General features: G+C 54.8%; 1 protein-coding gene across 4 annotated transcripts in view; it reads right to left on the reverse strand.

The window, feature by feature from the left end:
- Window positions 1-13508, reverse strand: part of TRAPPC9 (trafficking protein particle complex subunit 9) — a 460520-nt gene that overhangs the window by 100233 nt on the left and 346779 nt on the right. For all 4 annotated transcript variants that reach the window (XM_067018121.1, XM_067018120.1, XM_059043000.2 and 1 more), the window contains one exon: window positions 3203-3293. In XM_067018121.1, coding sequence (XP_066874222.1) covers window positions 3203-3293 — 91 coding nt within the window. The remainder of the gene's footprint in view (window positions 1-3202; window positions 3294-13508) is intronic.

A 13508-nucleotide genomic window follows, 5' to 3' on the forward strand; every position in this document is an offset into this window, starting at 1 on the left:
CGGGGTCCCGTCCCAGGCCCCTCCCCAGCCCTGCCGTGGCTCTGTCCTGTCCGGTCCTGCCTTGCCTTGGGATGCTCCACAGAGAGAACGCATGCAGTCCTGGATCCACCCCAGAATCTAGCTTCCTCTCCTCCTCGACCGCCACACGACGTCAATCCTGGTGGTCCCCACCGCCCCAGGCCCACATCCCCGCTGAGAGGGAAGGAACAGGCTCTCGCAAGATCACAGGCATCTCTTCAAACCTTCGCCCAGGATTTGGTGCCCTCAGCATCTCCAGTTTACAAATAAGAAACCCAGGCCCAGAGAACTTGATGACTCGCCCACAGAAGTTGCCCCATGAGGAAGCAGCAGACAGGACTGAGACCCGTGGTGGGTTTGTGCCATCCACAGGTCTGCTTGTGACACGTGATGCAATCATCATCACGCAGCAAACCTGACGGCTGTGCTCTCTGCCACCACCCCACAGAGTATTAACAATTTCAGGGAATCCTTGCTGAGGGAATGACCCCCAAACACAGAAAAAGCTCTATGGACAGCCAATGCAAGTAACTTAGCTAACAACAAACACCTCCAAAAAACAGAAACATCCAAACACCAAAGCAAGTACTAAGTTACCTTGTATCCATTTGATGAAATTATGGTGAGGACTTAAACAGCATGTGTTAAGACATGTTTATAACATGGGAAATACTTATGTTTTGTCAAGTATAAAAAAGGACACAGGTATGTATAACTGATTTAGTTTGTTGTAGAGGGAAAACTAACACACTATTGTAAAACAATTATACTCCAATAAAGATGTTAAAAAAAAAAAAAAAAAAACCAAAAAAAAAAAAAAAAAAAAAAAAAAAAAAAAAAAAAGGACACAGAAGTACCACTACAGTATGATCATCTCTAGGAACAAAATTTAAGTTGGGGGATAGCAAAAAGACTTAGAAACGCACACAAATGAAATGAAATAGAGAGTATTTTGGGGGGAGGATATGGGAAAAGATTAATTTTTCTCTATGCAACTTCTCTGATTTCCCCCTGGCTTTCTACAGTGAGAATATATTGCTTTCGTGAAGTGAGCTAGTGGAAAGGTCAAGAGTCCAGGGTGGGGAAAGCTGCCTTTGAAGAACCAGGAGGACAGCCCAAGTCATGGGGTAGGAGCTGGTGGCCCCAAGATGCCGGCTCCACTGCAGAGGGGACAGTGAGGGTGGGAGGTGACGTGTGCTGAGGCCAGGGATGAAGACCCCACGTCACGCGTGGGGGGCTGGGGAGGCCAGCCCGGGGCAGGAGGGAAGCAGACGAAACTCTCCACCTTCCCTCACGGGCCACTACCCTGGAACTGCGTTCACAAGAGGGTGAGAAAGTCACCCCAGAAACCCAGGCTCCCACAATGCCCATGTCATGATCAATGACCAAGAGTCACACAGTCACTTGACAAAACAGCTCAAGAGCCTTAAATATGTGCACATCTTTGGACTTCATAACTCTAAAACTAGGAAACTGGTCTAAGTCAGGAACGTCTACATACGGATGTTCCTTGGAAGCAGCCAGACATGGTAATAGTTAAATTAATCATGACACTCTGAACAGGAAGATACTACGCACTGTTTCTGCTGGAGACTATGGCTGCCTTGAAGACAGGAACCGGGCTGCCCGGGATGCCGCTGGGAGCCCGAAAGCGCAGCCCCGAGCTGCCTGGCTCCGCGGACACTGACAGTGAGACCTCCTGGCAGAAACGCCTTTCAGGTCCTGATATTGTTGCTTAAAACGTCACGCATCTCCTCCAGGATAAAATCTTCTAATACCTGCATTATTTGTCAACACACTGGTATGTATGTGACACGTGACACGGAAAACACCTGCAAGGAGACCAAGGCAAATCCAGCAAGGGCCGCTGACCTCTCCCAACGTACCCTCCACACCCCCAATCTCTGGAATGAGTCAGACCCTCCAGGGCTCACTCCCAGACTGCTGGGGCCTTGGGGAATTTCTTCTGACTGACACCGATGCCTTAATACAAGTTTTGTGTCACTGTGTCTCCTCGGGCTGCTTGGGGCCGGGAGTCTGATCCTCCTCAGCTGCCACATTGGGTGGAAGTAGCTGGCTGAGCCCAGGTCACTAAGAGACAAGACATTCCAGACGAGGAAAGCGAGGGACACCCCCAGCGGTGCGAGCAGCGACACATTCCACGGACACAGCGCCCGCCCCCTTCCGCCCGCTGGCTGGACCGGCGAGGCGGGCGGCCCCCGCGGAAGGAGCCCCGGGTGTAGCACACGGTCCGCTCGCAGGTGCCGTGTCAACGCCCCTCACAGGACCCCGACAGCCTTCACGGCGGGAGCAGGGAGCCCAGCAGAGGGGGCGGCCCCCGTGCGGCGGAGGGGAGGGGCTCTCACAAACTGAAGGGGAGGGGAGGGAACGCCAGGAGGAAGGCCTGTTTTTCTCTTCAGACCCCTGGGATAATTTTCCTGTGTCTCTAGCAAGCCAGAGGGGGAGGTCAGGCTAATTACTTAAGTGGAGGAAATACCAGATACTAATTTACAGTGGTTTCTGGGGTAAAGAGAAGAAAGAAGGTACATGTGTATGATTGTTTGCATCTGACCCAACATAGATTACATGATGGAATCATTTCCAGAGAATGATAAAGACTCTCACTTCAACAAAAATTCTACATTTAGTTGGTTTCTCAACAAAATTTTGTCACTGCTATTTAGGAAGGCAGAGACTGGGGTGAGAGTTCCAGGTGCAACGGGCGGCGAACGTTCAAATACCTTTTTGGAAGTGCCACCTTAGGGCGATCGATGGCTCAGGGACTGAGCGCCAGGCTGATTAGGGTGTTTACCAAACAAACTCCATCAGAGCTGGTCCGGGGGGGAGGAGCTAACAGCAGCCTCGCTCCCGCCCACCTGATCACAGGAGATGCAGAAACACCTGCAGAAGGCACGCCCACGCGGACACCAACTGCCCCCCACGGAGGACGGCAGCCTCTGCAGCAAATGGACCCCGAGGGCACCTCCACATCACTGCTCAGAGGGCAGCGAGCCTGGTCACGAGGCTGTGCCCGGGCAGAGCTCGGTAGACACGCGGAGGCCGGCGCGGCGGTGAGCTTCCCTCCCCACACGGCTCTCTGTGACGTCAGCACACAGCGTGAAGAGCGAGCCTGCACATTCCGAGAAAAGGAGCGCGTGCCCCCGAGGGGACGAGCGATACTCACCCCACAGGAGAGGGGCCAGCTGCAGATGCTCCAGGACCAGCTGGCTCAGGAGTCCTTCCACGCTCGCCTCACCTGTGCGCTTCAGAGAGGGGTGAGCTGTGTTAAGGAAAACTCCGCCGCCTCCGAGTTCCGGGCCAGGGGGAGAAGTTCTAGAAGTTTCTCCACAGACTCCCTAACGGGAAACTTCCCACGGCAGGTGAACGTCCGCCTGCTCTACAGGGATGGTCTAACCAACCACAAGATATCTCCTGAGTTGTGTGGGAAACAGGTTCGTAAATGTGGCAAAGGGCCTCTCCCCCCTCCCCCCCCACCATCTGGTAAATTGAGCTGTTCTGTGAAGAAGGGAAATCCACGGGGATAATTTCAATCCAACAGCTATTCTTGCTGGGGGAAATAAAGAAGAGGGAACGTTGTTTTTCCTAAAAAGGATGCAAACTGTGGCTTACTGTTCAATACAACCAAGTGCCTCTCTCTCTAAACGTGTCAGTTTCATGCTGGTTTCACGTCTGCCCTGTTATACATCTTGATGTAATTACACATATTATTACAAAGGGACTCATGCAAGTTCATAATTGAGGAAGTCATTCGGCCTCTCAGCAAGTATCGGTGGATGAAGAAATTAGGTTTAGAAATGCAGAAAATAGACGTCTCCAAGGCGCTAATGTTAAACAGCCAGTGTGGTCCTCAGAGAGAGATCTATATACCTCTCTCCCTTTTCCTACATAAATTAAAACCCCGGTACTTAGGTTGCAATCAAAAGGGAAGAATGTCATTCCTGACATTCTCTAGTGACTGAGGAAGTGGGGGAAAATCCCATTACTTTCTTCCATTAGCAAGTTAATTGCATTCAACAAACACAGGGTGTGTCTGAAACAAGACAGGCATGGTGAGAAGCACTGAGGACAGTGAAATGACTGGACATGAACCTTGAACTTGAGAGGCTCACATTCCAACAAAGATGACGATATAGGAAGAGACCATTGCACCTGCCCAGCCCGAGGACAGCCCGGTCGGGGTAAAGCCACACAGGCAGAGTCGAAGGGGCTGGGGCAGGCAGCGTGGGGTGCCGAGGCCCCGAGGGAATTAAGACCAGAGCTCCCAGGCCCCTCCTGCCAGAGAGGGACAGCCCGGCCCTCAAAGAGCCCGGCCGAGCATCCACGCAAAACTCTTCAGACAAGAGGGCTGCCTAGGAGAGCCAGCTGGCCGCACACGGCAACGGGCCTCAGACCAGGGCACAGGCCAAGCTGTCGGCATCCAGGATGCTCACGAGCGGCCACCTACCTCTCCAGCCCCGGGTCCTGCTTTGGCTGCCTTGGCCCCGTTTCAGCTCTTCCAAAACACACCGTGCTCTCTCAGAACTCCATACCCTCCACCTTCTGTGCTCTTTGCCTGGAAATGCTTTTCCCTGCCCTCTTCCCCCTCCTCACTGTACTCATACTTTAACTCTTACCGCAGACCTCACTTCCTCCAGGAAGGCCTCTCTGAACCGTCTCTGCCCCGAAGGCTCTCGGCATCCCCTCGGCAACCCTCACCAGGTGTGTGTGTCTTCCATCGTCTGGCTTCACCACTCGCCTGTCAACTGGGTGAGGGCAGAGCCCTCATTCTGGGGTCTGGAACAGTGCCCGGATCATCGTGGCTGCTCCATGAGCGTTGCCTGATGACTAAATGGAGGCTGGCATGAGCCAGCATCCCAGGTAAGGGGTGGAGGGGCCGCAGTTGTGTGTGTGTTTCTTTCTGTTTTCTTTCCTGGCTCTCTCTGGGGGTTAGTTTCACTTGTATGAAACTATGACTTCAGAATATGGCATATTACTCCCTCTTGTTAAAAAAAAAAAAAAAAAAAAAATCATGCCAGGCTTTTGAGGCTGATCGCACCCCGGTGCTTGAAGAACAGAAATAGTGCCTAACAAACGCGGCCAGGATGAGGAGCCTCTGAAATGATTAGTTAGAAGAGCAAGTTAGCATGTGAGTAATTACAAAGTTGCCAAATGGCACTGGGGCTTTGGAAACCATTCCAATAGCATATTTCCGTATTCATTTGCTTTCGGACATGAGCCATAAAATTATACAGCTGAGCTAGTAAAGCTAATTACCTGCACACACATCCCGTCCCCTTCAGCCCCATGAGCCACCAAAGCAGTCTTGTGTCTGAGCCTGGACACAGGATCGCAACCCTGGCTGACCTGTCAGCTACGCAGATGCTCCATCGGCCACTTTTACAGCCCAGGTTACAATGTTACAGTGAGGACAGTGGACATGGCAGTGGCTTCTCTTTCCTAAACACATGGACTCTGGCGCTGGGGGCAAGAGGTCAATAAAGAATGATGATGAGGAGAAGAATTCCTATCATTATTTCTTCTAGAAAGAGTATTTCCAAAGTGAGTCCCATGAGAGAGGCTGTGTGCTAAGTGTTTCACATGTATCTTCTCAATTTAACACTATTTTCAAATTGAGAATGTGGTGGGTATAAGATAGGGACTGTTATTCCCATTGCAGAGATTTTAAAAACCCAGGCCCATGGGGATAACAAGAAAGCAGACCCGGCTAGGAGGTGGCAAGACTGAGGCCGCCTGACCCTGGAGCCCACACTGCAGCCCGCACTTGCAGACACTTTACTATGAACGCAGTTATCGATTCCTCACAATAAACGTGGAAGCCAGGACCCGTGATCCCCACCGGACAAACGAGGATCCTCCATGCACAGGGCCAGGGCCCGGCCAGGACCCCAGCGCTGCCGGGGTCGGAGTCACCGCCTGCTCCCAGCAAGGCGCGTGTTGGCCAGCCTCCTTCCTCCAGCCCTGAGGGAGGCCTACGGGGAGCTCTCCGTGGTGCTGAAGTACCTGTCTCCCCCTTCAAGCCCTGCCTAGTCACCTGGGGCGCAGCAAATTAAGTTTCCAGGTCAGCCATCATCTCACACAGTGCTCACAACAACCTCAGGTTGAGGAAACCCCTTCGCGGACGTTAAGCCACACGGCCAGGAAGGGAGGATCCAATTCAGCTCTTTAGCTCCAGGTGCAGAGCTCCTCCCTGCCAGTGGGTGGGCCTAGATTCACGTCAGGGTATCAATACCTACAACGTGGGCCGTGGTAGCTGCTGGGGACGAGAAGACCAACCAGGTGAGAGCCTTCCTACTTTTAAGAAGCCCAGCCTACTGTGCAAGGATGATACCTTAGTATGATTAGCCACCCATCATTGTTAACTACATTCAGTTAATCAATATTTGTGCAGAGTTTTGTTTACAAACGTTTTCATGTACATCGTCTCAGCTAATCTTCTACGAGTCTTGGGAACCATGGATATTTGCTTCCAAGTCTTACAAACACCGCCAGATGCAAGGAAAATGCATAAAGTTAATAAAATACCTCCCCTTTCATTTTCTGCTAGCCCATTAGCAGTGAAATATGCAGTCATGTGCTGCAATCAAAGGACCCTTTAAAACCACGGAGCCGTTTTTGAGATCCTGCCTGTGTGTATGGGACTGAAGTTTACCATGACCCAGCCTGATGCTCTAGAAAAAAATGACTGTTCGATCGGCTCTTCCCTTGGGGAACATGCAGCCTGGCGGGTGGCAGGCCTGGGTCCTCTCACAGGACAGTGCAGCACCGAGCTCTCAACACCGGGTTGTTACAAGTGGTCTACTGAGAGCCAGCCCGTGACAGCAGCTGATGCAGACGTTTCTAAACGGGCTCCCGGGTGAGTGCTGCTGAGTGGGGAGCTCGTTGAGGAGCAAGCCCGCACCTCGGCCCCACCCCCGCCAGGAAGACGGGCTGTCTGCGCCCTGTGTGCCAGCTCTGGAGTGATAACCCCAGGTGCAGGGACTTAGCCCAGCCCCACTTCAGCTCAGATCAATTAGCAAATTGTCACAACTAGAAATTACGCTAATGGAAAGGCTGCTTTAGGTGATTAATGAGCCTCTTTCCCATGACTCTGTCCTCCGATTTGCTTCGTGAACTTTGAGAATGCTGATGCGGGGCTGTTCTCGTCCCAGCAGGGGCGCCAGTGTCTGGGCTCAGCTCCCTGGACAGCGCCACGAGCTGCCAGGGAGAGTCTGCACGCGGTTCGGGGCTGCAAGCCTTGCCGGGGGAGAAGAGTCGAGTCGGAGGATGGAGGGCAGAGCTGTGGGGTAGGTGTGTCCGTCAGCAGCGTGCCCGAGGAAGGCTACGTCTCTTTGGCTTCATCGGGGAAATGGGGGTAACCTGAAGGGCTTGGCAGAGACCAGATCCTCTTTTGCTCTTTTGCCCAACACAGAGCTAATAAGAGCGCAGACTCTGAAGCCGGACAGCTGGACGAGAATCCAAGCTCTTTCACTTACTAGCTGGGTGACCTGGAACAAGTTAGGTAAACTCACAGGACCTCAGGTTTCTCATCTGTGGAATGTGGATAAAAACTACTTCACAGGGTTTTTGTAAAAACTGAGTAAGTCTAGGTAAATTGCTCAGAACAGTGCTGGCATCTAGTAAGTGCCATAAGGTGTAGCTGTTACTTAAGCTCTGGGATTTTATGATTCCATTATGTAAGCTACACATGCTCACAGTAATTGTCACGCCAGAAGTACACGGAATGTGTAAGAGCCCAGCGCGCTCCCAGCCACATGAACACACTGCATGCCGATTCGTGTGCACGTTCACTCTCTCTCTCTCTCTCTCTCTCTCTCTCTCTCTCACACACACACACACACACACACAGATTTGGAACTTTGCTTCGCATACTAGGGAAAAGTCCTTCCCCACTCTCGTCAGCCGGCCAAACCTGAAATTTATGCTCTAAGCGCCAAACCCTGATTCCATTCAGAGTAACTTCAAGGTGTACGTATTTGGATTCGGGGGAGTCAAGAATCAAATATGTGTCCCTCCCACCTCACTCCCTCCATCCCCTGAAGGCTAAGGGGCCAGGGCAACTTTACATCCTCGAAGGCTGGGAGCAACGCTTCTCTCGGGCTCCCACGGCTTCCCCACTATGAGGATTAAAGGCCTCGGAACCAAGCGATTTACCCACAGCTGTAAACACTCACTCCCTAAAGACAAATACAAGATGCAGCCCTGCACGTTACTGAAGACGATCAAGGAATCCGCTGTACTGATAAAGGGAGCTACTTGTATTAAAATTCATTTAGATGAAACTCTCTCTCCTAACATGACTATCAGAAAAACCTAGTGCACTGTTTTAAAGGCGTCTCATCTAAAAATACTTAATTTCTCCCAGGGAATGAGAAGACAGAGCTCCATCAGAAGCATCTTCGAGAGTTAGCTAGAAGCCAATTAGAGAGGCTGAGAGGCAATCCAGGGCAAACAGCGAAAGCTCTGCCTCAGTCTATGAAGGGAGGAGGGCTTGGCTATCGGCAAATCCTCCTCACTGGCGGGGATGTGGTCTCGGAAACTGAGAAGCCGGGTGTGGCCGTGTGCCAGGTGGCCTGTCCTGGTGGTGACCAACCACACTGAGGACGTCGTGCCTAGTCTTACAGGGTTGACCCCAAGTACAGACTATGACAAACGTCACAGCCGCTGTTGCGCTTCTGGGATTTATAGAGGGCCACTGGTGTGTGTGAGGGAGGCCAGACATGCCGCCGTCAGCGGCACGGCCCGGGTCAGCCCTGGGGAGGCAGCCCCTCCGGGGGCACAGCCGTGCTCTCAAGAGAACAGCCACACCGCGCCACCTCCTTCCGCTTCCCGGTTATGGAGGACTATGTGCCCTCTGTGTCCCCGGAAGGCATTCCAGCCCCCACTCTGGGCTGCTGATTCTTAGGCACCTAAGGCCCACTTTGCCACCGGGGTCCTTGGGCCTCTGCCTCACCCTCAAAGCAGCCAGATGGTTACAAACGATCTCCAGACAGAAGGCGGGAGACACGTGCTTACCAGACCAGACCACCTGGCAGAGACTCAGCCCAGGTGGTCCAGGCCTCCAGCCTCACGGGGATCAGCTGAACGGGGCACCCAGTCCTTGTCGGGAAACCTATGTGGGGTTGGATTCCAATCGGTCAGCAAGCGTCTCAGCAAACCCTGAAATGCTCTCTGAAGAGAGATTTGCAACAGAAACGAGGAAAGCGAGAAGGGGCGCCGACGACAAGCTTGCTCTGAGCGTCTCCACCGCAGACGCCCTGCGCAGGGCTGCCCCCTGGAAATGGAGACGGGCTTCCACCAAGACGAATCTTGCTGCTTGCAAACTCCCTACCTGCGTTCACCACAGCACTCGGCGTAGCGCAACCACGCTGGTGACCATCGGCTGCATCAATTGGATGGAAACCCCTGGTTCACCAAAAGGTTTCCGTGGCTGCGCGGAAGGATTTACAGGCAGCACCGGCGCGGGGGAGAGCGCACACGCCCGGGCTCCCGTCGGGCAGAGTCCACGCCTGACCTTTGCTCACCGCGGTGTCCCCGGCGCTGGGCGCAAACCGCAGCACATCGTAGGTCATCAGGAAATAGCTGCCGGCACGCCCCGACCTCGGGAACAGCACAGCCCGGCAAGGGAGACAGCCCTGGGAAGAAGACAAGCTCTCCTGTGCTCTGTAAGCAGTGTTCCAAACAAGCGTTAAGCATGGGACTTGCAGGACCCCAGAGGAGGGGCAGTTCCAGCCGGGGCCAGATGGCAGAGGGGGCAGAGAGGGCTCCGTGGAAGATGGAACGCGGGAGGCCAACCATAAAGGACGGCCCACACCTGCTCCAATGCTGACGCTTGTTTCTCCGTCTCTGAATTACCGTGGAAAGTGGAAACAGGTATGGTCAGCTTCCAGGGCATCCCCAAACCAGACGCTCTGGGTGACTATCAGAACTGCCAACCAGAGGCGGAGGTGAGGACGCCAGGGGACAGTCGTGGGGGAGGTCAGGCCCAGCGTCCCCCGTCCAGGAGAAGCCTCACCTGAGGCCGGGTCACCTGAGCAGCGCCGGGTCTCCCAGCAGGAAGTGTGTCCCCTGTACGGACACCTCCAAGGGTCAGGGGCCGTGACGGCACCACGAGGGGGAGGCCTCACTTCAGGTTGACCTCAGTCAAGAGGAAAATAACACGCGTTCTGGGATCCTGGCTCTCCGGCTCCCGGCACCATCTCAGGTGAGTTACGTAATTGCCAAAATTTACTTATTTACTTCTTAAAAAGGGGTAGGTATCACCTGTTTTGTAGGTTTGAGGGAAAGTGCTAATATCCTGTCTGGCGCCCGGTACGGGATCAGAGGGGCAGATACAATTGTTAGAACCGACCCTAACGGCAACGGGCAACCCCGGAGCAGGTGTCCTCACGGTGCTGCACAGACGGGGACACGGGCCTGACAGGTCACCACCTCCCTGCCGGACGCAGGAGGCAGCAGAGCCAGACCTTCGGAGCCGGGGCTCCGGCCCCCAACGATGCAGCATCTTTGGTCCCAGCCCAGAGGCAAATGCAGAGGGTCACTGGGTCACGTGCAGGGGCTACTACCTGCTACTGACAGAGTTCCGGGAGAGCCGGCTGTTTTAAGGTTTCCCAATTTCAGTAAAAACGGCCCAGCGGCGGCAGCTGGAGGGAAGGAGGTTAAAAGAAGAAGAATGGAAAGCAAGGGCGTGTTTATCGGGAAAGCACGGACAGGCCTTTCTGTGCAGGCCGCCCCTCCCCGCCCCCAGGAGCCCCACCGACGTCACCCCGAGGCGAGTTCCTCCTACGAGATGGGAGCGCTCACGAGGACACTCCCTTTCAAAGTCACCGGGCTGAGGTGGCACACGGGGCAGGCAAGGGAAGGGAGCGGGCTTCAGCACAGGTGCCCGTGAGGAACGCGGATCGAAGCGCAAGGACAGGAGAGCCCCACGTGGGACGGGGGCAGAGCCTGACGGCGGGCAGGGCGCTGGTCCTGCAGGCGCCACACGACGGGGCTCCTCGTGGTACCGTCACGTCCCCCCGCTACACGAGGAGGAACGGGAAACAGAGGGGTTAGGCTGAGACCCAGCGGCTGGCGGGCAGGGGTGAGGCGGGGGCAGAGCGCCTGCCGGTCCCATGTCCAGCTCGGCTGCCCGGCACCCCTTCCCCGGCCCCGCAGACAACACACTAAAGTAACTGACACACGGGAGCCGTGCAAGCGGCGGTTTTCATAGCAGTGATGATGGCAAAAGTGATAAACAGAAGAGAGATAGGTATTGTAAATCTAAGGGGAAAAAGCACTATTCAATACAGGAGCTCATTTGGCTGGGCCAGCGTGTACATGCCACCTCAGAACCAGGGAACGCCAGGGCTGAAAACACCACTAGGCCCCCGGTGCTCAGCGCTCCTGGGTGGCCAGGTGCCCTCCACCACCTCCTCCACATGAGGTCACCCTGTCCCTGCAGAGGTGGGTCTCCTGACCCACCAGGCAGCCTGCGGGGACCCTTGGACTGTGTTGGCTCTCGGCCAGTTACCAGGCTCCTTGTAATAAAGCCTGCCCTGCATCTTTCACAGACCGGGGGTGAGGCGGGCGGCGTCAGATGAGAGGAGGGTCCTGAAAGCACGGCTGGGTTGTATTGGGAGGGAGGGAGGGACAAATCTTCACGGCCTACAGGGAGGCTGGGCTCGGCCGGAGGGCCCTGGAGGTCGGTGCTCACAGGATGCTGCGGGACCTGAAGGAGGAGGCCACGGAGCCTAACCCTTGTCTTCAGGAAGGGAGGGGGGAAGAGGAAGGAGGGGAGGAGGGCAGGCAGGTCAGCCCGACTCCTCGGCACAGCCTGAGAGACGCCTGAGCCCTGCTGCCCCCGTCTGCATTCTGTACAGCCAGTCACGGGGGACGACTCAGGTCCCCAGTGCGTGTCAGGCTCTGCAATGTGCTTAGGATACTCCAGCCCTGCCGGCCCTCACCCCTCACCGCAGGAAAGCTGCGTCTCAGCCCTGCCGGGCCGCACCGTGAGTGCCCGTCTCTGCGGCTGCGCCTCCCGCAGACTGGGGGCATCTCCAGCGCTCAGCACGCGGAAACAACGATACGGACAGGCTGTTCGCCAGGTACAGAGTGGGTCTGGAGCTCCCGGTGTCCCTGACACTTACCTGGATGTTGCAGATATTACCCAGACACGTGTGCACACACCTACTGCAAGAGCCACAGCTTCCTTTAAAACACGTCTATACAGCCTTACGGGCTACATACGGGCCATTTTTATTACTACGCATGGGTGTCAAACTAGGCTCCGATTTTTTATGAAGTCTAAATATTGAGAAAATATTAAAATGCATAATGAAATAATTAGCCAATTCAATCTTTGGTCTTTCCATCTGCTTGAATTTAGGTTTACAATAGCAAAAGTCTGCTATCCATCCCATGCCAGATGTCATTACCAGATAGGAGGGGAAGCAGGGAGGGAGGGAATGTCCGTAATGCTAATTCTCTTCACTCAGATTCACCTTGGGGACAGTCTTCCAATCAGTAAACTAGGAGACAGGTGTGCCTGGCACATGGTAGGCATTCAATAAGGATTTGCAGCATGAATTATTAATCGAACACAAAATAGGGAAGTCAGCTTCTTGAAAGAATCAAGGCTAAAAGGAGAGAAACCCAAAGACATTTTAGTACATTTTCAAAGCACGTTAAGAGTCTTGATGGTCAATATAACCCCGTTAGAAGGCAAGGACCGTGGGCTCAAGCAGGCCGAGGGGTTCAGGGCTGGCTCCTCCCCGTTCTCTGCAGGAACTCAGAGGCAGCTGCATCAGTAAGACAGGGTGAGAAACGCCCTGGGAGCTGTTGAGAGGACTGTGTGGGACCCCTGGGGGCAGCACCCAGGAAACGACACTCGCAGGTGCTGCCGTGCACCCTGGCTCCCAGGGAGGCCCAGTCTCCGTGAAACCCAGGGCCCCCCAGTCCCAGAATGAGACCCCTCAGAAGGATGAACCCTTCCCACCGGGTGCCCCTCCTCCACAGTGCCAGCCAGGCCTGCCCTGCTCTGCACAAGCCCCTGCATGAAGCCGAGGCTCCAGGACCCAGCGCGGCTCCGCCTGCCCACACAGGGAGCCTACGGGCTCCGCGCAGGAGGTGCGGAGCCTCTGCAACCCCAGGCCCAGAAAGGACCCTCCTGGCTCGTGCCTGGATGTAGACGCCAGGACTGAGCGCTAGTGGCCTCCTTTCACGACCGCCGGCCCACCTGCCCCCCTCCGCGCCACAGGATAGGAGCACCTATCCTGTGAAGGATAGGAAGGGCATCTCCTGCGGCCCCCCACCTTTTCACTTCTCTCCGTACAAAACACGAACGCCCAACTCCACCATGCATGCCAGGCTCCCTCCGTGAGCCCTCGAGCGCTCTGTTTTTTGGCGTCTGGTTCTCAAAGCCTTCCATCTACAGCGCTTTTCCTGTCACAAGCTCCTCAGAGACAGGGGTCTTGTTTACCAAGCCCAGATTC

Source organism: Kogia breviceps, chromosome 17, assembly GCF_026419965.1.
Source record: "Kogia breviceps isolate mKogBre1 chromosome 17, mKogBre1 haplotype 1, whole genome shotgun sequence".
Classification (NCBI taxonomy): Eukaryota; Metazoa; Chordata; class Mammalia; order Artiodactyla; family Physeteridae; genus Kogia; species Kogia breviceps.